The following is a 24,182-nucleotide window of genomic DNA, read 5'->3' as shown; positions in this document are numbered from 1 at the left end:
GCCTCTGCCAGCCACTTTCCGGGATAGTTCTCCCTCCTCTCAGACTGGCTGCAGCTCAGCCTGGACGCCCACAGGTCCTCACCCTACTTGGTCCCACTCTGTGAGCCCACATTCCCCTTGTGGGACCTCCATGCCGTGAGCATCCCAATCCACGTCAGCACCTGGGGAGCTGCAGGCCGGAACAGAGGAAAAGTAGGAAGCGGCTGCTGCCTTGTGCCAGCCAGGCCTCAGGCTGCAGCGAGAAGACCGTGGTTCCCGGACCCTCCCCCGAGTCTGCAGTGGGGTCCGGGGCACCAACATTTTCAACAGGAGCCCTATGCAATTTGGATGCAGGTGGCATCGGCCAGACTCTGAGAAGCCACCCCGCAGCATCTTCCACAGCAGGCCACCGACAAAGAGGTGATGAAGTGACAGAAGTGGGAGTTTATTACTGATTCTAAACCCCAGACAATGGACAAAGCAGAGCAAGGATGTCATTTGGCCTCATGGACAGTGGGAGATGAGGGAGGCCTGGGATGAGTTCTCTCGATTCTCATGGCTGATGTTTCCATCCAGCTGGAAATAGTCACCCATGGGCCACACCTGCCACCACAGGGACTGACTTCAAATTAAACTCTGGGGGAGGGTTGATTGGGTCAGGTGCTTCTCCCATGAACTTCGATCAGGTGAGTGGGGCCTACGTGGGCCCTGGTAGCCCAGCCTGGTCAGTACCACTCAGGGTGTAATGGAGGGAAATAAGTAAAGAAGGGAAAATTTGGTTCCAGCCTATGGAGGCTTCCCTCAACTCCTGGGTCTCCGGCAGGAGACCTGGTATGGCAGCTAGCCTGCAAGATGGCCCCATGATTTTCGTATCCTGGTATTCCTGGGCCTGTGCAGTCCTTCCCATACTGAACAGGGCTAACCAGTGTGGCAAATAGGACTTTGCAGAAGTGATGGAGTGTCTCCCAAGGTTATGCCTTAACAGGCTTTGCAGCTTCTTCTTTGATCACTGGCCCTTGGGGAGCCCTCTGCCATACTGTAAGGACATCAGTCAGCCCTGTGGAGCAGGGCTGGGACCAGGGTGAGTGAGGCACTTGCCTCAGGCTAGAAACACTTCTTGGCCACACTGTGCAGCAAATGGGATCTTAGTTCCCTGGCCCGGAATTGAACCTGTCCTCTGCCATGGAAGGACAGCGTCTTAATCACTATACCGCCAAGAAATTCCCAGGCTCAAAATTTAAGGGTGCAGGGGTTTCCCTGGTGGTTTAGTGGTTAAGACTCTGTGCTTCCATGGCAGGGGCACAAGTTCAATTCCTGGCTGGGGAACTAAGATCCTGTGTGCTGGCCTGGGAAGATTCCAAATGCCACAGGGCAGCAAGGCCCGTGTACCATGACTCCTGAGGCTGCACACCCTGGGGTCCACGAGCCATGACAAGAGAAGCCACCACAATGAGAAGCTCGTGTACCACAACTAGAAAGCACCTCTCACTTTCACAACTACAGCAAGTCTGTTCACAGAGTCACACACACATCAAAAAAAAACCAAAAAACAAAACTTAAGGGGGTGCCAACAAAGTAGTAATCAAGATAAATACTTTAATGTAATATAAAAAAGTGAAAACTCATGGGGGACTTCCCTGGCAGTCCAGTGGTTAGGACTCCATGCTTCCACCACAGGGAGCTTGGGTTCAATCCCTAGTCGGGAAACAAAGATGTGATGGCAAAAAAAAAAAGAAAATTCCTCAAGCAAAAAAATCCTTGATGAACAAAGTATCAAATTTCTACATAAACACAGGCTCAGTACTGTCTGAACCATATTGGAACTCCAAGCAAAAGGGAAAATCAGTAATACTAGTCCAAATAGCAATTCTGGAGCCCACCAGGAGAGTGGGGAGTCTTAGTCCCGGAGCTGAGGAGCTAGTGACATCCACTCACTCCCCCAGCAGGTGACTGGAGAAGGCGACACGTGTGTCATCTTCCAGCTCCAGGACGATGGCAGATCTAGCAGGGCCTTCTGTGTCTGGACTAGGGCGACTGAACCAGAGGTCCGCTTGGCCCCGCAGAACAGTAGCTGGCCGATTCCCGGTCTGCAGCCCGGTAATGACAGTGAAGAGTACCAGCCGTTTGCGGATTGCAGGTCACGCACCAGGCCCCCTGCCAAGCCCTTTTCAGGTGTTAACTTCTCTCCTCAGTGGGGACCTGAGGTACCTTCTGTCCTAATTACCATTTTACAAATGAGGGAATGGGAATACAGAGACTTAAGTAACTCCCCCAAGTTTACACAGAGAGAGTGGTTGGCATCGGGGTTTGACCTCAGGCAGTCTCCCCTAGAAGCCACAATCTTCATTACATTTGGCTGAATCTGAATCTCAGCCCCGGCAAGTATTTGGTCTCTATATTGGGAAAACTACTTCACTTCTCCAGGCTCAGTGCTCACCTCTGTACAACGGGGAGAGCAGCTGAGAGCAGGCTTACAGCACTTGGCACCATGGTTAGAGCGAAGCCATGAACATCAGCATTAGCCATTATTCTTCTCCTGTCAGGTGGACGTGAACTTCAGATGGTAGCCTCTATTCATGGACAGTCTCCCACTAGTCTTTACCTCCACTTTTTTTTTTTTTTTTTGGCCACACTGATCTGCTTGTGGGATTTCAGTTGCTCAACCAGGGATTGAACCTAGGCCCGTGGCAATGTAAGCGCTGAATCCTCACCGCTGGACCACCAGGGAAGTCCTCTTCCACTTCTTTTACTGGCTTGAGTAACTATCCTACTTCACTCAGCAGGGACCCCTGGCCTATGCGGGGATTGTATGTACTCCTCACGCAGTGAAGCTCAGAAAATCCAAAAAGAGCTACAGGAAGCTGGGGAGAGACTGGTGGGTGGGGACAGAGGGACAGGAGGTGAGTCAGGCAGGGAGAATGGGGCCCTGGGGGCAGGAAGCACCCCTAGCCAGGGGAGCCCTCAGGGCCTCAAGCGAGCCAGCTTGCCCAGGGTGCCCTGGCCCTGCCCCGACCCAGAAGGAGACCTTTCTGAGCAGATACACGTGAACACAGGCTAAGCTGTCTTCTCCCCGCCCTGCGGCCACCAGGGCAGACTACAGAGGCCTTGCAGCTGGGAGAGTGGCAGGGAGATGGCAGAACCACCTCTGCCCTTCCTTCCCTGTCACCCCGCTCCCCAATTCATGCTCAAGAAGTGGCTTCCGGACACAGGCTGAGGCCCAGTGACTGTGTGGGCACTACAGTGCTGGCGGCAGTGAGCCGGGCCAGGTGGCGCCTGCTGGTGCCACTCCCCTGTCAGGCCACCCAGCGATCCCATCACAACTGCCCATCTGTAAGGTCTTCCGAAAAGCCTCGCTCCCTTCTCTTCTTAGCGTCCTGCCTCCTCCCCTCCTGGAAGGGATGGCGCTCACCCGGTGATGGAGGCCTGGTTCTGTGAGGACCCCTGAGACATCGGGATGAAAGGTGCCCGTGGGATTCCGGGTTCTGGTCTGCAGAGGAGGGGCGAGGAAGGGCCGATTTGGTACCCGTGCCTGGGCTGTGGTAGGAGGCCATGTGAGGACGGGGGCAGCAGAGAGGGTTCCAGAGTCCCGAAGCTCAGGAGGGAGTAGAAACGTCCCCAGAGGAAAGGCCTGAGGGAATAACCGGGAGGAGTCCTAGGGGCGTGTCCTGGAGGCTAATGGGGAGGTGGAGGCTATGGTGTGAGCTTTGTAATTAGCCTGCCTTCATAACTTGGCTTTTACCTAGAATCCTCTGGGACATGATTAAATCTGCTTTTTGGAAAGCTCTCTGGCTGTGCTGCAGAGAATGGATGGGTGGGTGGGGAGGCGAATGGAGAATGGGGGCTGGCCCTGGGGAGGGCCTGCTGGCCGGAGAGTGCTTGGGAGGTGGGACTCCACAGGACTTGGGGGCTGAGGACAGAACCTAAAGAGGACACGGTCTGGGAATTCCCTGATGGTCCAGAGGTGAGGACGCGAAGCTCTCACTGCTGAGGGGCCAGGTTCAATGCCTGGTCAGGGAACTAAGATCCCACAAGGTACAAGGCCATAAAAAAAAGATAGTTCGCTGACATGGGGGGATTGAGGAGGGGGCCAGATCTGGGGAAAGTTTCTAACGTTCACGGGAGAATCCAGAATGTACCTGGAGAGCACTGTGTAACTGGGGTGTCTCTCCTTAGGAGCACGAGGAACAGTCCCATTGTTTGTAAAGATGTCATTCAACCCTCCTCCCCCAACCCCCATAAGGTAAGCCAGAGACTTACCTTACCCTCCTCCTCCTCCCACTGAGACCCGCAAACCTACTCAGTTTAAGGGGTGGATACTCTATGGCTTCCCAGATGGCTCAGCGAAAAACATCTGCCTGCCAATGCAGATCTGATCCCTGAGTCGGAAAGATCCCCTGGAGGAGGAAACGGTAACCCACTCTTGCCTGGGAAATCCCATGGACAGAAGAGCCTGGTAGACTATAGTCCATGGGGTTGCAAAGAGTCATACTCGACTGAGCGACTGGACAACAGGGAACTAAACCCCACATGCAGCAACTAAAGATCCTTCGTGTCACGATGGAAGAAGGATCTCGTGTGCCGCAGTTAAGACCCGGTGCAGCCAAACACAATATAAAGCAGACCATGTCACACTTTGGTTTAACCTGTCTGCACAGGCTGTCTTCCCATTCAGGTCTCAGACAAAATAACCCCCTAGAGAAAGTTTATCACCCCTGTCCAAGCCAGATTAGTGGCCCCTTGCTCAATATCCCATCGCCTCCCCCCACCACCATTATCTTTACTTTCTTCATCATGCCTTCATTATCTGTTTCTTGCTTCCTTGGTCCGTCCATCCAGCGTCCAGCAGGATGTTGGCTGACAGCAGGGTCCTTGCTAGGCTTGATGCCCCAGTATCATCGGTGTCTGGTGGGGGGGAGACGGGGGGCAGGGGTAGGTGCTCAAGGAGGGTCTGTGCTGTCAGGACGCTGGTTCAAACTGCCTCCAAACCCTGGCATTTGAGCAGCCTGGGTCAGGGGCAGGTTGAGGGAGATGTTGCCACCCTGCTCTCTGCCAGTTTCCTCCAGCATGGCCCTCCCTCCCCACGGGCCCTCCAACACCTCTCTCCTCTCCTACGGACCAAGTCTGCTTTGAGTCCTGCTTGGTGATGACACTCCTTTTATGGAGCCACCCACCCCTATTCTACTTGGGCAGTGAAGCCAGGAGCTGGCGGAAGCTAGGGGAGGGGCATGGGCCAGGCAGAGCAGAGCAGCAGCACTAACTTTGCTTATTCCTGTGAGATAGGAGAGAGCTGAGAGCAAAGCCATGAGTCCACATGTCCCACGTAGGTTTCCAGGGTCCCTGTGCCCTCATAGCCTCTCCATGGGGTCAGAAGACCAATCAGGAGGCTCCCTTCCTCTGATTCTCTAAACCACTAACACTGTTTACTACAGAGGAGCTCCTGTTTCCTGGACTACAGAAGAGGCAGCTCCTAAATCATGTAAGTGCCTCCCCGGTGCAGAAGAGGGGTGCAGCCAGAATCCCAGAACACTGGCCTTTAGGTGACCAATGGGAAGAAGCGGAGGTTAAGGAGAAGATGAAAGTACCTATAGGCTCAGAGGGAAGTCGGGAGAGGATGCTGGAGGCCAGTGCAGCAGAGGATTTCAAGAAGGAAGCTGCAAACAGGATCAGTATGGCAAAGCAGTGCAGGATGCAAATGTGTCAATAGTTAACCACAGAGACTGCTGGTAACCTTTGGTGAGGGCAGAAGCCAGCCTGGCACTGTAGGGGCAACAAGTCTGGGACTTCCTGAGTAGCTCATGTGTGTGTGATAGAAAGGAGATGGGGCAAAAGTTAATAGGACCCAGGAGACATGAGCCTTTTTTAACATGGAAAGTGAGTGGGACTTCCGTGGTGGTCCAGTGGCTAAGATTCCGTGCTCCCAATGCAGGGGGCTCAGGTTGATCCCTGGTCAGGGAACTAGATCCCACATGCCGCAACTAGATTCCGTGTGCCACAACTAATGCTGCTGAAGATCGAAGATCCTGCATTGCAGCCAAAAAAAACCATATATATTTATACACACATAGGATGGAACGTGAACAAGCTTACATGAGGAGGGAAAGGCAGCCAGGGAGGAAAGAGAATCTAAACCATGCAGGGAGGATCTGGGGGATGGGGATGGAATGGGACAGGTGGAAGCAAGGTAGAGGTGAGGTGATGTACAACAGAGATGAAGGGCCTTCTCACTTGCTGGCAGGAGGTGAGCTCACTTGCTGGAGTTGGGAATCGAGGGGTGGCAGGCCTGTAATGGTTGTTGTAGGGGAGAGAGGGTTGTGCAAGTAAGTGGAACGACCTGAGGTCACGTGACCTGGACCAACAACCTTGAGGGGCAGCAGGAGACTCTCTCTCCAGAAGCACCTGCCAGCCCAAGTGTAGAAACAAAATCAAGGGTTTTCTCTCCTCCTCTTCCAAACCCTCATTTTATGGAGGTAGCAGTCTTGTCTGTACTTTGGTAGCAGTGTGGTTCCACGAGAGCGAGTGTTAACAATAAAACCAGCTGGATAGAAGAAAATTCTCCATAAAAGCCAACAACAGCAAAACTAGCCCCCCCCAAAAAAAAGCTTCCCTGGTGGCTCAGCGGTATAGAGTCTGCCTGTCAATGCAGGAGACAAAGGAGTCGGGTTTGATCTCTGGGTAAGGAAGATCCCCTCAGGAGGAGAACATGGCATTACACTCTAGTATTCTTGCTAGAAAAATCCCCACGGATGGAGGAGCCTGGCAGGCTATAGTCCACAGGGTCCCAGAGACGACTGAAGTGACTGGAGCACAAGCCAAAGACAGGCGGGGGCAGGGGGCGGGGTGGGGTGGTGTCACCAAATCTCCGTTTATGGTGAAATAATAGTAAGGCCTCTTGCAAAATGACTGGAGAAAACCAGGGTATCAAAACAGGTCTCCGTGAATGAATGGTTAGCTTCAAATCTAATTTTGGTTCTACTGCAAATGATCATATGCTTTTAGGTAGGTACACTGTTTTCCTTTCGTTTTTAACGTATTGTTAAAAGGCTAGATAGCGGTAGACTCCGCGGTAGACTCCTTGGACTCAGAGGCTTCCAGCCTGAGAAATTTCCATGAGTCAGCAACCATGGGAACAGCCTCAGGGGCTCAGTCTGGTGGCTCTGCCCCCAACCGGCAGCAGACCACCAGCAGTGTGGCCACCTCCTCCCTGAGGTGGTTGTGAGTCTGGAGCTTGCCTTAGCCACTCATTTTTCCCTTAAATTTGTCTCCAGAATTTAGGGCCCTTTCTGGCCAGGATAGAGATCTTCGTATTACGGACACCAGAAGGAACTATGTTCCCCTCCCAGAATGAAAGAACTGCCCAGGAAGGAAGAAGTTCTGTCATAAAACATCTCTAAGATCAGTTCAACTGGTCCAAGCTTTCCATTTCACAGGTTAAGATACACAAGTCACCCCCCAAAAGCTGTGTTTTGTGAACCTCACAGATGGTGTCAGCACGTGTGCGCCCTACACACGGGACACGGTAGGTGGGTGGACGGGGCTGTCTTGGAAAGACTGGGAAACTGAGGAAAGAGGGAGGCAGCCTGTTCAGATACTAGCAATTAGTACACGGAGCCAGAATGTATTACAGAGATCTGTGGCACACCCATTTTGGAGCCAGAAGAAACAAAATCTTCCCTTTAATTTTCTGTGATCTCCACGGGTAGCCGGTTTATAGGTGTACTCAGTGCTTTGTTGTATAATACGAAAATTTCCCAAAGATGCTATAGAGGCATATAATCCCTCAGGCAGAAATAGTATTCATAGGACACTAATAAATGAAACATAAAGACAGTGTTTACCACAGGATTTTTAATTCTTTAAGGGATTTAATTATATTAAAGAGCTAAATGAATCTGTTCCAAGAAAGATTCCATCCCCTTTCATAGCCAGTTCATGGTGAAAGGTTTCTGGGGACAGGTAGCTGTCCTCAGAGACAATTAACTGAGGCTTCAGGCTATTGTGGTTGCCTTATTCAAAAAGGCTGAACTCTGAGGAGTCCCTGACAATCACTGTGGGGGACAACACAGGCAGAAACCTCACAGATTGTTGAGAAAAGGACCTTAAAAAAAAAAAAAAGGCAGACAGAAGATGCTGGGAAGGTAGGTAGTCAGATAAAGGTCTTTGAGACTATAGACAAGAGGCTTACGGAATGCACAGCTCAAAGTATCATCACCGACTGGCTGTGACAAATTTTTGTCCTCACCAGACCTTGGACTGTGAAGCTAGTTCTCATTATAATCCGGAAGCCCAGCGGATGGATGTGGGAACATCATTGCTCTCTATTCCCTCTGTACTGTTTAAAAGGTTCAGCAATTTTGCTTATGCTGCAAGTAAGAAAGCAAAAGCCTTCAGAAAATCAATCTGGGGACTTCCCTGGTGGTCTAGTGGTTAACAATCTGCCGTGTAATACAGGGGACGTGGGTTCCATCCCTGGTTGGGGAACAGCCCACACGCCACAACTACGAGCTCGCGCACTCTGGAGCCTGTGTGTCACTACAGTCCCTGGTGCTGCAATGAGACAGCCACATGATGCCAAGGAAGGCCCTATGGAGCCAAATGAATTATTAATCAGAACAAAGCAAAAAAACACGAGGCGGCACTGCCTTTCCAAGTGACTCTTTCAACTGAAAAAAAAAAAAAAAATCTGTCCAATCCAAAGAATTGGAGAAATTATTTGCATACCATTTTATCCGTGAAAGGACTGATACCCAGAATATATATTATAAAGAACATCTACATCACAGCAACAAAAAATCAAACAACCCGATTTTAAAAGTGGGCAAGAGACATGAACAGACATTTATCCAAAGAAGACATACGTGGGTAAACCTTGAAGACATTATGCTGAAGTAAATCATAAACAAAAAGAACAAATATTGCATGATTCTACTTACACGAAGTACACAGAAGGAGTCAAATTCACAGAGAATGTAAAACAGTGATTACCAGGGGCTGGGGCAGAGAAGAAATGGGAGTTACTGTTTAATGGGGATGGAGTTTCAGTTTGGGATAATGAAAAATTTCTAGAGATGGACATTGGTGATGGTTTCACAACCCATGAATATACTCAATGCGGCTGAAATGTACACTTAAGAATGGTTAATACGGGACTTCCCTGGTGGTGCAGTTGATACGAATCCATCTGCCAATGCAGGAGACACAGTTCAAACCCTGGTCTGGGGAGATTCCATAGATTTTCTAGGTTTACCATTCTTTTATTTTTGGCCATGAGCTCAACATGTGGGATCTTAGTTCCTTGACCTCATACACTGGCAGTGCAGAGCCTTAACCCACTGGACCATCAGGGAAGTCCCAATTCACAATTCTTAAGATGTAGAAATGCATTAAAATTGAGAAAAATAGGAACTTTCCTTGAACCCATCTCAGAGCTATTACAAAGCACCTGAATAAACTCAATCTGAAGGGGTAAGAAACCCATCCAAGCAGAGAAGGGCTGTACTGAGCATGCTATGTTATGCTGAGCATGGAAGAAAAAGGTGGGTGCCACTGGAGATAAGGAAGAAAAACTAATAAGATTTTAAAAGCCAAGTGGGGTGAGCGTATCAATTATGACAGCAGGGAGGACCAGAAAAGAACTCACACTCACGTGCAAACTCTTTTCTAGGCTGGGTCTCTAAAAGTACAGAGCAAGAGAGAGCCACCCCTGGTGGCACATGCATGCCATTAAGGATCGACAGCTCTGGGGGGAACAGATATGGAAACCCGCCTCCTGCGAAGGAAACCTTTCCTCCACAGCCCAGGCAAAAAAACTGTTCCAAAGCCACTAGGGAGGACATGAAGTATACTGCTGTAATGTTTTTACACTGTGCATGAAGTGTATAATATATCTGAAAGTAGACTGTGATATATTAAAGACATAAGTTATGAACCCTACCACAAACACTAACTAAACCAATAAAGCTAAATATGAATGAATGAGTCAACACGAGAATTCCCAAAAAGGCAGTAAAAGAGAGGGAAAATCATCCAAAGAACAGACGCAACAAAGACAAAATAGCAAGATTATAGATGTAAATACAACTCTACCAACAACAGTTAAATGTAAATTGCCTAAACAATCCCATTAAGAGCAAATGATCAGACTGGATTAAAAAAAAATCCATCTATATGCTATCAACAAGAAACCCACTTTAAATATAAAGACATAGACGGGTTAAAAGTAAAGACGTGGAGTAAGACACATCCTGTACACACTAAAATAAAGCGAAAGCAGTAGTGCCAACACCAGATGAAACAGACTTTAGGACAAGGAGTGGAACTCAGGCATGACGACATGCATAATTAAAAAGAGGGCAACCAATCTGAATCTGTCCAGACACAACAACCGTAAATGCGGATACCCAGAAATAGAGCTTCAAAATACATAATCTAAAAATTGATAAAAAAAAAAAAAGGATTCAAAATAGACAAACTCAGAATTTAGTTAAAGGCTTCAACACTCCTTTACTGGTAACTGATGGATCAAGTGTACATAAAATCAGTGAGGATAGAGAAGACCTCAACACCACTATCATGGAGAAGGAAACGTCAACCCACTCCAGTATTCTTGCCTGGGAAATCCCACGGATGGAGGAGCCTGCAGGGCTACAGTCCCTTGGGTCGCGACAGAGCCGGACACAACTGAGCGACTAAACACGACCGCCACCACCAACCTACCTGGCCTGCCTGACAGTGACAAAGCACTCACCCAACAACAGCAGACCACGCATTCTATGCAGGTGAACACGGAACACCCACCAGAGTATCCTGGGATCCAAACAAGGCTCAAGAAAAAGGCCTGAAAGAGACAACATATGTTCTTTGGCTACATGGAATTAAATTGGAAATCAGCAATAGAAAACATCTGGGAAATTCCCAAATATCAGGAAATGAAACAAAGCACTTTATAAAGTATTAATAACTTATATATCAAAGAAGACATCACAAAGGAAATGAGAAAATATTTTAAATAAATGCAAAGAATTCTTTTAATATATCAAATTTATAGAATATAGATAAAGCAAAACTTAGAGGAAAACTCATAGCTTCAAATGATTAGATAAAGAAGATCTCCAATTGAAAAACCTAAGCTTTAAAAAGACAAAACAAAACTAATCTACCTTAAGAAATTGAGGGGTTGTATGTGGAAACATTAAGCCCAAAACAAGCCAAAGGAAAGAAGTAATAATAAGAGGTAAAATCAATTACATTAAAAAAAAAAGATTGATGAAACCAATAGCTGATTCTTTAAAAAGATAGATCCTGAGACATTAAGTGAACAGTAGGAAATATTATGCATAAATTTATGCCAATCAATGACAGTTTGGTAAAATGGGGCAAATTCCTTGAAAGTATCAAACTACTAAAACTCATTGTTGTTGTTTAGTTGCTATGTTGTGTCAGACTCTTTTGAGATCCCATAGACTGTAACCTGCCATGCTCCTCTTCCCATGGGATTTAATAGGCAAGAATACTGGAGTGGGTTGCCATTTTCTTCTCTAGAGGATCTTCTTGAACCAGGGATCAAACCCACATCTGCTTGCAAGAAGCTACCAGGGAAGCCTGAAAGCTAAAGCTCACTCAAAAAGAAAGAGAACCTGAATAGGTCTCATAAACAAAGAAATTAAGTTCACAGTTAAAAAAAAGAAAAAAAATTCAGCGCCAAGATAGCTACTATGGAAAATTCCACTAAAATTTAAGGAAGAAATTAACAACCCTCACACACTCTTCCAGAAAACAGACAAGTGTATGCTTCCCAACTCATTTTAGGAGGCCTCCATTACTCTTGATACCAAAACCAGACAACAGTATCATCAAAAAACAAAGCTGCTCTTCAACATTCCTCATCAACATAGAAATAATTTTAGCAAATTGAATCCAGCAATATATTAAAAGATCATTACCAAGTGGAGTTTATCCTGGAAATGCAGCAGTGTTGGTTCAATATTCAAAAAGCAATCAATATAATTCACTGTATCAACAGGCCAATAAAGAAAAGTCATGCACAGCTCATCTCCATAGATGAAGAAACACATTTGGCAATATTCAACATATAAGCTCTCAGCAAACCAACAGAAGAGGACTTTCTCAACTTGATAAAAGAAAAACCTATGGCTATCATAATCTTAAATGGCTAAAGACTAAACGTCTTCTCTTTAAGATGGAGTCAAGAAAGATGTCTCACTCTTACCACTCCTTTTAAAAGGAGTGTTTGCGGGGTGTTGTGCTGTTTAGACAGTGTGTACCCTGAGCAGTCAGGGTGGAACTGCCGACCTCCTTCCTTGGGAACTATACTCAGCATCTCAGCATCAAGCTATCATAGCTGAGCATCTCAGCTTTATCTGGATTTATTTTGTACAGCTGTTAGCAGGTATGTCCCAATAGAACTGCTTCTTTACTTTTATGCACTTCAGCTTATGAAATGTCTTGGAGGAATGCTAAGAAACCTGGATATGGTCAACTAATTTTTTTTGGGGGGGTCAACTGATTTTTGACAAAGATGCCAAAACAATTCAAAACAGGAAACAATAAGTGGACATTTATGTGAAAAAACAAAACAAAAACTATAACCTCACATTATGTACAAAAACCAACTTGAAACTGATCATAAAGTTAAAATATAAAACCTAAACTATAAAACTTCCAAAGAAAATATAGCAGGAAAACCTTGAGTTAGGCCAGAAGCCATAAATCATAAAAGAAAAAAGTTGATAACTGAACTTCATTAAAATGTCTGCTCATCAAAAGGCACTGTTAAGAAAATGAAAAGACAAGTCAAACACTGGGAGAAAATATTTGCAAAACCCATTCTTGTAAAAGGGTTGCATCCTGAATATAAGGAACTCTTACAAGTAAACATTAAGAAAAGCCAGAAAAGGGGCAAAAAGTGTGAACTTATACTTCAAATGATAGCCATGGATGGCAAAAAAGCACATGAACAGATGCTCAATATATACTGAACTGCAAACGAAAACCACAATGAGATACTACCTATTAAATGGCCAAAATGTTTTAAATTGATAAAGCGCTGGTGACGATATGAAGCTACTAGTAATCTTCGTGTTGGTGAGAACGCAAAATGGTAAAGCTACTTTGAAAAGCAGTCTGGTAATTTTGTTAAAACTGACAAATTCTAATGGCAAAGACTAGAAACCTAAATATCTTATACTAGTGAAGTTATACAATCCATTCATTGAGAGGCCAAAAATAAACTGAAACATCTATGACTTCAACAAGGATTTTCAACAAGGATTCCAAAGCTATTCAATGGAGAAAGAGCAGTCTCTTCAAGAAATGGTGCTGGGACAACCACATACTAAAGAACGAAGTTGGACCCCCCCCCTTATCTAACTTCATATGTGAAAACTAACTCGGGCTTCCCTGGTGGTCTGTCCAGTAGTTCCAATGCAGGGGACGAGGTTCAATCTCCTGGTTGGGGAACTAAATCTACTAAGCCTGCAACTTAGCCAGCACACTGCAACGAAGATACTGTGTGTGGCAACCGAGACTCGATACAGCCAAATAACTTAAAAAAAAAAACAAAAAAAAACCCAGGTCTTAAATATAAAACTATCAAACTATTAGAAGCAAGGGCTTCCCTGGTGGCTCAGATAGTAAAAAATCCACCTGCAATGTGGGAGATCTGGGTTTGATCCCTGGGTTGGGAAGATCCCCTGGAGGAAGGCGTGGTAACCCACTCCAGTATTCTTGCCTGGAGAATCCCATGGACAGAGGAGCCTGGTGGGCTACAGTCTATGGGGTTACAAAGAGTCAGACACGACTGAGTGACTAAGCACAGCACATCAGAAGCAAACATACAGATAAATTTCATGACCTTGGATTTGGAAGTAGATCCCTGTATTTGATACCAAAAGCACAAGCAACAAAAGAATAAGATAAACCAGACTTCATAAAAAGTGACAAAATTGTGTGTGTCCAAGGGACATTAACAAGAATGTGAACAGACAACTTTGAGAATAGGGGAAAATATTTAAAAATTGAATAAGGGTTTAATATCCAGGATTCAAAACAAACTCTTAAAACTCAGACACAAAAGACAAAGAACTCAATTTAAAAATGGGCAATGGAGGGACTCCCCTGGTGGTCCAGTGGTTAAGATTTTGCCTTCCAATGCAGGGGCTGTGGGTTCCATCCCCAGTCAGGGAGCTAAGATCGCACATGCCTCATGGCTAAAAACCAAAAACAGAAAGTAGAAGCAATACTGTAATAAATTCAATAAAGACTTAAAAAAAAAAGTGGGCAATGGACCTGAATAGACCTTTCTTCAAAGAAGATACAGAAATGGCTAACAAGTACTTGAAAGAGATAACCAACATCACTGGTCATTAACAGAATACAAATTTCAAAACCACAATGAGATACTACTTCACATCCACTACAATGGCCTTAAAGAAAAAAGAAAAGAGGGGCTATGGAGAAATAGGAACTCTCACGTGTTGCTGAAGGGAATGTAAAATGGCACAGCCACTGCAGGAAACAAATGTGGCAGTTCCTTAAGAAGTTAAGCATAAAATTCTCATGTGATACAGCCATTCTACTCCTATATACCCAAAAGAACCAAAAGTAAGTATTCAAATAAATACTTGTTCACAAATGTTCATAACAATGCTATTCACAAGAGCCAAAAGGTCCATCAACAAATGAAGAGATAAACTGTGGTATATCCATACAATGGATTAGCATTCGGCCATAAAAAACACTGAAGTACTCATACATCCCATATATATAACTTGGATGAACCTTGAAAACATGTTTTGTGAAAGACACAAAGCATCACGTACTGTATGATTCCTTATATATGAAATATCTACCAGGCAAATCCATAGAGACAGAATGGATTAGTGGTTGTCAAGCCAAGGGATGGGAGGAGCGGAGAATGCGCTCATTTTTTAACAGCTATGGGTGTTCTTCAGATGAAAACATTTTAGAGGCACTGGTTGCACACTGAACATCACTGAATCACACACTTTAAAATGATTAAATGTCACTGAATTGTATACTTTAAAATGTTTTACTGTATATGATTTTTATCTAATAAAAAGAAAAAATGCATTCGTCTATCCAATGACATATATATTTATAAAAAAGAGTAAAGCTATTATGTATTTGTTGTTGTTGTTGTTGACAACCAAAGTTTTTAATTACATTTTAAAACAGTGTTCTGAGCTCTGCCTATGGCTCAGTGGAGACCGAGAACCGTGAAGCAGCCAGGCTATTATGTATTGATAGATTACAAAAATAAATTTTTAAGTGAAAAAGCTGTCGAGTATATACAGTAGGGGAGAATTTATAAATATGTACTTATTTACTTGTTTTTATATAACACAAATGAAACCTGTAATATTGCTTGCCTTCAGAGAGCAAGGTGAGGGACTGGGAACGGGGTAGAGGCTATTTTTTATATAGCTTGTACCTATATATTGTTGTACCTTTTGTATTTTGAACCATGTAAATGCATTATTTTAAAAAACTAAGAGAAAAATAAAGTTAACATGGAAAAGCAAAGTAAAAAACTAATCAAAACAATTTTGAAATTTAAGGGGAGATGGGACCTTCACTATCCCAGATATTTAGACTTGTATAGTAGACCAAAAAAAAAATAGAGAAAAGTCCCCAAACAGACAAATACACTCACCGTATGAATACATACATATGTTTTGTCTCTATATATCAGATTGATACAAACAAATAAATATAAAAATACACACAGGGTAACTAGTCTATGAAAGATAGTGGAATAATCTTAGTTATCCCTATAGAAAAATAAAGTAGTAACTCCTACCTCACACCAAAAATAAATTTCATGTGTTACTTGAAACACAAAACACATTTTAAAGAAGAGAATCTTTATATCCTCTGGGCTGAGGAAAACTTCTTGAAGTGGATATGGAAAATACAAACCGTGAAAGTTTAATAAATTTAAAGTAAAAATTTCTAAATAGTAAAAGACATTATAGAGTAAAAAGACAAGCTGAGGTCTGGCATCAGTTATTTGGTTGCAAATGAATAAAAATAAATGGTAGGATCCAGAATATTTAAAGTACTCTTACAAATAAAAAAGTACAAGATAAAGGATATAAATATGCACTTCATAAATGGCCAGCAACATAAACAAATGCTTATCCTCACTGGTTATTAAGGATATGCAGTTAAACCACACAAGGTTTTAGTTTTACCTCCATCCAATTGGTAAAATACCAAAATCTGACAACTGTCACTAAAGATGTGGAACTTTTGTATATTGCTTTTTGGAATTTAAATTGACACAATCGTTTGAAGAATAATTTCACATCATCTAGAACAGTTGCAGATCCATGCAGCTTAAGACTTAATTCTATTTCTTGATATAAACACAGGAAACTGTTGCATATGAGTACAAACAGACACATACAAGAATATTTATAGTAGTGGAAACCTGAGAACAACCCTAAATATCCAATAGCAGGAGAATGAATCCATGGTGTTATATAGTATCCACATGATGAATTACTCTCAGCATAGAGCTATATGAAGCTAATCACTAAAAAAAAAAAATGCAGATCAGAAAAAACAATCAAATGATATCATTTTATATAAAATCAAAAGCATTCTGCAAAAGCATACTATTTTGGCAACCAAACTTTTCTGGCAACACATAATTATTATAAAAGTCATGTGGAATGATAAACACCAAAATTAGAATAACGATTATCTTTGGGAGCAAGAAAGAGGAATGGCAATCAGGGAAGGTACACAGGGCTCAACTCTTTCATTCATGTTTTATTACTTTGGCAAGATCTGAAGCAAATAAGGTAAAAGGGCACATGTGACCAAAGGGGACTGTGGGTACCTGAGGGCTCATATTATGTTCTATACGTTAATGTACACTAGAATTGTATCATAATTGAAACTGAGAAAAAAAAGATCAGAAGGAAAATTCCCAAATGATAACTGTTATTTCCTAGTTGTAGGTTTATAGTTTTACTCTTTTCCCCTATGCATACTGTCTAAATCTTCTATAATAAATGAGTATGACTTTTATAATGGAAAAAAAAAATCAATGAAAGTTATATACTTTAAAACTCACCTGATAAATTTAAGTCTGCTAACTGTCCACTAGAATCCATTTCCTTTTCATAATAGCCACAGACGAGAGTGCCCACCAAGAGACACTGCAGCTAGAGGAGACCATGTAACTAAGTATTTGCTAACGGAAAATGATCCATGAAATAAGGGTTTTCCCCTTTAAATTAGGCATGAGTCCCACCCTCCTCCCCTGCTTAAATCAGGAATGGGATCCCTGCAAGACTGAGTCAACCATGCACACAGAAACAAGACCGCCACTCAGGACAATGAAGAAGTAACACTGTAAGAATCTGGGGCTCTGGGAATGCTGGAGCCCACCTGTCCTGCAACATTTGCCTTCTCTGGCCTGTTTGAGATAGCAAACTATCTTTCTTGAACTACTTTATTTTTGAGTCTCTGTTGTCCCAGATTAGCCAGTATTCATAATTAATAATGGCAGGAAAGACAACTTAAGGGTTGTACCTTCCATCTTCTCTTGAAGTTACCATTTAAGAACAAAGAACTGTCTTTTAGAAAGGTGATCTAAAAACTACATTAACAAATCAGTGGCTGAATCTCCACCAAGTAAACTAGAAATTAATGAAGTATTTCAATGTAAATCCCCAATAAGATTTTTCATGAAATACAACCACCTAAAGATTAAATTCATATGGAAGAAAGGTACAAAAATAGCCAAGAAAAAGTATCAAAAGAACAGAGGAGACTTACCATGTATCAAAATGTATTTTAAAACTATAGTATAGTATTACCACACAAATGGCCAAACAGATACATGGAACAGAATTCAGAAACAAACTCATATATATATATGGAAATAACCAAAACATAAAGGAAAAAACTCAATAAAACTGACAACATAGTTTATAACATCTACGACCAGACACACACATACACACACAAAAAACATCATAAACAAAATTAACAAACCAGCAATAAACTGAGAGAAAACACTTAGATATAATGTATGATCAGTATATAAACTGTATTTTTAAATGCTAATAAATCAATATAAAATTACCCAGCTGAAAATGGGTAAAGGACATAAACAGGCAATTTATAGAAGAGGAAATACATATAAGCAATAAAAATAGATGCTTAATCTTACTAGTTAACTGGGAAATACACAAAATTTCATTTTCCCCCCATGAGATTAACCAAAATTAAGTCTGATAAAAGCGGTATTCTCATACATTACCAATCTTAGTGTATTAGAGGGGAAAGTAATCAGCCACTTGGAAGCACCATTGGTAGGGTCTATTTAAATTAAAAATGCACAGAATTTACCCAGCAATTCCACTACTTGGTATCTACTCTTGAAAAAGTCATGCATATTTGCAGAGACATATAAAAGAGTGTTCACTGGAACATCATTTACAATAAAAAATTAGGAATAACTGAAAAACATTCACTAACAAAAAACGGCCAGAGTCACTCCATAGAACACACAGCAGGTTGAGAGAACACAGGAGACCCATACTAACCAATAGGAAACATTCTCCAAACACAACCTGAAAAAATAAACTGCAAAGTGTAGACCTCTTGGAAACATGTTTACATTTCTGTATTTTGCCGTGCTCCCCCTTCAAAAATGTCACTTATCTGTCATATTAATGATCTTAGAAAAGGGTAAAAATTGTTATAATTGTACAGATATGCCATAAAGGTTTAAAAAAAATCAGCAACTGTAACCAAATTTGTACTTGTTCTTTTCAGAAACAGACTTTCAAGTCACCAGTTTCACTGCAGGGTTGAACTGGGCCACCACACACAAGCTTCCATCATAGATAAGTAACTGCTCAGTTTATACTTTATCTACGTTTGGTCTGCCTGAGTCCAAACGCCAATGTCAGTTCTGGAAATGTCATCCACTTAGTTTTCTGGTACAAAATCAAGTACCCTAATCAATTCGCATCTTAAAAGTGGCATGCCAACTAATAAAAATAGAGTCAGTGCTTCCAACTTTAATTATAAAACAAATCAGGTAACATAATAAGCGTCTGAAAAATGTAATATACTCAAAAGTGTTGAAGAGACAATAATCAACTTGGTCTTGAAAAACTTTCAGTAAGAAAGCTCAAGAACCCTAGGCAAATGTATGGAGACAGAAGTCCAATATTGATTCGTAGATGTTTTTATGGTCAAGGCTCCGTAGCACGGTTTCCAGGATGTGCTCACACATCAACAACTCTCTTTACTGTTCCATGATCTACCTTCATGGTAGCAACAAACTACACAGGGGGAAAAAAGGTAGTAATCTCATCGAGCCTCTCCAAATTTCCAAAGGGGAAAAAAATTTAACTTCCAAGTCTCCTGACATTTCAGTGGGGTCATTTTAAGAACAGTTTGTGGCATTTCACATCACACTGACCGTGGCATGCCTCGCACTGCTGCTTCCCCAGGTGCTGCAGCTCAGGACATATTTTAAAGTAGCGTATTCCATCTTCACGGAATATGCTATACCAACAGTTTGATAGGGGAAATATAGTAGGTCATTTTAAATAAAAATCAGTTGTCTTCCCTTCCATCAAGAAATCTGGGGATTCCGTACTGGCTCAGATGGTGAAGATTCTGCAGGCAGTACAGGAGACCTGGGTTCGATCTCTGGGATGGGATGCAGTGTTCTTGCCTGGAGAAAACCATGGACAGAGAAACCTCATGGGTTACAGTCCATGGAGTCACAAAGAGTTGGATACGACTAAGCAACTAACGCTTCTCACAAGCTACAGGACACCTTCCAAAAAAAAAAAGTCTGAAAAACTGTTAACCTATTTTAACAAACTAGGGTAATCCACAGCGGAAACAAAATAATCAGCCAACAATAGTTTGTTATTGTTTAACTTTTTAAAACAGATCATTTAAAACATTTCTTCTCCTCTTACTCAAATGATGAAATACAGAACTAATGCTTCAGAGAATAACTATATTAATGAAACATCAACAAGTTACAGATAAACATTTTAATTGATTAAATATATTATTTTCAAGATCTTTTGGAAATCGCACTTGTAATATTCTATTCGACAGCCAAAGGCAATAAAAAAAGTTTAAAACCAAAAATGTTCTGACATGAACATATGACAGGAATTGCTGCTATGTGAAGTAACATACACTGCTCCCAGGAACAATATTTTTAGAGAATAATTCATTTTAACATGTGCAAGGACAAATCTGTAATCAAAGGCTGGAAGAAATATATATTAGTGCCTGCTTTTTAAAAGTTTATTTTACATTTTAAATACAGTATTTTCTCATAAAAAAAAAAAAAAACCAGGCGGTGCCTAACCCCATGGTTTCTATACCATATACACGAGAGCTGACGGACAATGTGACAAACCTGGTGTAACAGAACGGACACCTATAAGCTGGGACTACTGAATCGAAATTAAAAAACACAAATTAAGCACTGTTTAGGAGAAAATAATCCAGTTTCCGAATAAGCAAAAGAGAACAGAGTTAGATATGTACAAAACCAGGTATTAAAAAACAGAAACAAATGCAGCACACAAAAAAACAAACAGCCCCTTATGTAGGGAACTGTACACACTGCAGCTAATCAACGGAAACCCTCCTACAAGAAGTGATTGATGATCAAAAATTAAAAAATCTAAGCATTTCAGTAACAACATATAACATTATGTGTGTATTGCCATCTTTGTAATCTATCTATACCACCCTTCTGAAAACAAGAATCTCTAGACTAGTCAATCACTTAACACAAATTTGAGGCAATTAATCCATATTTGTTTCCAGTAAGGAAAACAAAAATGTACCTCCTTCCATCAATGAAGACATAATACAGATTAAAGCTATAAAACAATTTAAGCATGGCCAAATGCATTTCCAATTCTTTCTATTAAGTAATTCCCAACTGGGATCATGTAGGATATGTGCCTAAGTAGTATCAAATCAAAAGAAAATGGACTATCTCTGGCAGTGATTTCCATATTAGTGCAATGTTATTAACCATACACTGAATTATATTTAAATGACCTTATATATTTTAATTCAGTAGGTGTCAATTTGTTTACAAAATCCCTAACTATATGCTTGTGTAGAAAACAGTTTCAATTTGAGATGCTCTACAAAGCCAATTCAAGACAAAAATGAATTACTTTTTTTGCTTTGCTACTGGTGGTATAAATACCAGAAGAGGAGAAAAGGGCCAAGAGTTTGTGGAGGCTTGCTAAGATGGATGTTTCCAGTGTTCTATGTGTCTTGATACTTCAATTTCAATTAGGTTTGAACATTCTATATTAAGATTATTCAGAAAATAATTATCTGTAACACAGCTCTGAACAGCCGTACCCAAAGTAAAACAATCTGGGTCATTCAGAATAAGATCAAATTGAGGCAATTTCTTTTCTATTATAATCTGTGACATCTTAAGTTTCAAAAATGGTGACCTTCGATGAAAGTGAGATGTACCTCATGTAGACTATTATAGGATTTCAAATCAGAGGGCACTGTAAAGTAACTATGGGCTCTCAGAAAACACATAGAGCAGGCAGCAATGGACTAACCATCAGCCAGGTGGGGTCAACGTTGAGCTGTTTTATTTTGGAGACTTTAAAAGATTTAACACGTAGCTCGTGTAACATCAGCATCCACTCGTGACTCTGCTGGTCAGCACCGAAGGGCTGGATGAGTCTGAGGAGTCCCTTTAACCCCAAAGTACTAACGCTCAAGAGTTTCAAGGAAATCCTGATTCCCAGCAAGAGTCCCAAACCATCAGACCAAAATCAACAGGGTAAACACTGACTGCAATGCTCCACAAAAGTCAAAAAAGAAATTTCCAAATTAAATGCCATCTTCCGCTCAACCCTAGACTCCAGACTCTGTAACATCTTTATCTAGTATAATAGACTCTGTAGTAGACTGATTTTGACCTCCACAAAGAGTAGGAGTTGTCAAACTTGAGGAGGTAGACTCCTCTCCCTGGATATTGGTGGCTGCCGGCATACACCTCCTCATGACAGTCCCGCCGGTACACAGGCACAATCTCATCCAGCAGGGGCTTGTTGGCATTCTTTTTGGCCTTCTCTTCAGAACTGATGTTCTCTGTGAGAGAAAACAGAGACATGTCAGAGTGAAGAGATTCAGGAAAACCACACGTCTGCCTCAGGCATTTTAAACTCCATCCCTTCTTTGAGAAATTGCTCACTGGGAATTCTCTCAATCCATTCTACAACTTATGTGCATGTAACTGTGTGTTGATTCCTTCTTATACCTGAGCAGCTGCTATGTACCAAACACAGCACTTTCTGGGCCCTGGGAGCCCAGTGGCAAGCATCTGGGGGCGGCAGCAGTCAGCAACCTGTCTCCCTCTGTAGCTGAACCACTGTCCCCCCCACATCCACCCAGTTCCTAATTCCTCCCAACAGTAGGGTATCACTCATCTGAGTAAGACCACGGAAAATGCTGCTGTGACCCTCTTCTTCCCAACAATATGGAAGTCCTCTCCTGTTTTAGGAATGGGCAGAAGGGAGCTTATGAGGACTATTATTTTCTGTTGATCTTAAATACAAAGAGAAAGGATGTTACTTTATTTTCTTAAATAAAATGAGAAAGACACAGAAAAGAGGAAGACGTTCAGAGACACTCTGAAAATTCAATCACTTTCACTAGGCCTGTATAACCCAGGGATGATCCCAGTGGCAAAAAATAGGCTTTGATTCTAGGTTTGCCCCAGGTTAATAGTTTTTTGAACTGTAATGATATGAGGTTAGGAAAAAAATACCTGTAGAAACCAGTTGAAAAGTCTTAGTTTAATATAGTAATATAAACAGCCTCAAGAAAAACTGCTGTTGTTTAGTCTCTTTTGAGACCCCATGGACTGCAGCCTGCCATGCTCCTCTGTCCAAGGGATTTCTCAGGCAGGACTACTGGAGTGGGTTGCCATTTTCTCCTCCAGGGGATCTTCCTGACCCAGGGGTTGAACCTGCATCTCCTGCACTGACAGGCAGATTTGTTACTACTGAGCCACCAGGGAAGCCCCTCAAGGAAAACAGATCAAGGGGATATTCAGCATAGATTTTAAAAGACTTTCAGGTTTGCAACATGGCAGAATGAATTACAGGCACATGAGTCAATTATGTGATGATTGTCAATGGCCACTGTTAAGAATTTAAACCAGGAAGGTCTAAGAAACACTCAGCTGAGAGGAGCTTAAGGAGACTTGTTACCACAACATAGCATCCTGGATGGGATCCTGGAACATTCAGAAAAACTAAGGAAATCTGAAGAAATATGGACTTTAGTTAATATCAATACTGGTTCATTAGCTAAGATGAATATACCATGGGACAAGGTAAGATGTTAACAATAGGGAAAAACTGGGTTGCAGAACTCTTTGTACTGTCTTTGCAATACTTCTGTAAATCTAAAGCTATTCTAAAATAAAAAGTTTATTCAACAACAGTAGATGACAAATAGGCCCAAATCAGATTTGTTTTATCATAGCAATACTACTTAAAATTAAATGTCCTTCACTTGCAAATGAGAGATACAAGTCATTCTAAGTACACACTATTGCCCATGTGGATATCCATGAAATAGATTATTGGGCCTATTAATTCAAGATCCAAATTTTGCTCAAAAATCTACAAAATTAAAGGTTATTAGGATAGATGAAAGACACATCTTTCTTCAATCTAAGCAAAGACTTGGGACCTAAAAACAATCAAGTGGAGAATTACAGCAAAAGGATGTTTCCTCACAGAAAACAAACTCCTCTGTCTTTCAAGACCTAATGAAGAAAAACTAAAACAATGAACAAAAAAACTTGACTTTGCTTCCATCTTAAACCAAGCTAAAAGGACCCCAATAAAATAAAATACACAATGTGGACAAGACCTGACACGTGGCATATAAAACCATTTGAGTTAAATCTTCACTGTTGTTACTTTTTTTGGGGGGGTGGGGGGTGGCTGTGGCTTGTGGGATTCTCAGTTCCCTGGCCAGGGACTGAACCTGGGCCATGGCAGTGAAAGCCCAGACTCCTTACTACTAGGCCACCGAGGAACTCCCCTCACTGTTGTTACGAGTGCAGAGGCTTCAATGGGTCAGCTTTAGTTGCAAATCAT

At 42.2% G+C, this 24,182-nt stretch overlaps 1 protein-coding gene across 1 annotated transcript in view; it reads right to left on the bottom strand.

Annotated features, from left to right (window-relative positions):
• Positions 1-18,058: 18,058 nt before the first annotated feature.
• The window catches only part of ACBD3 (acyl-CoA binding domain containing 3), a 37,685-nt gene continuing 31,561 nt past the window's right edge, over positions 18,059-24,182 (bottom strand). Inside the window, exon 8 of the mRNA XM_055419784.2 lies at positions 18,059-22,158. Within this exon, the coding sequence (XP_055275759.1) occupies positions 21,947-22,158 (212 nt within the window). The 3' untranslated portion in view covers positions 18,059-21,946. The remainder of the gene's footprint in view (positions 22,159-24,182) is intronic.

The sequence above is a fragment of the Moschus berezovskii genome, chromosome 17 (assembly GCF_049115385.1).
Source record: "Moschus berezovskii isolate FMDL1 chromosome 17, NW_MosBer_1.0, whole genome shotgun sequence".
NCBI lineage: Eukaryota > Metazoa > Chordata > Mammalia > Artiodactyla > Moschidae > Moschus > Moschus berezovskii.
This window is presented reverse-complemented; position numbering and strand designations above follow the sequence as displayed.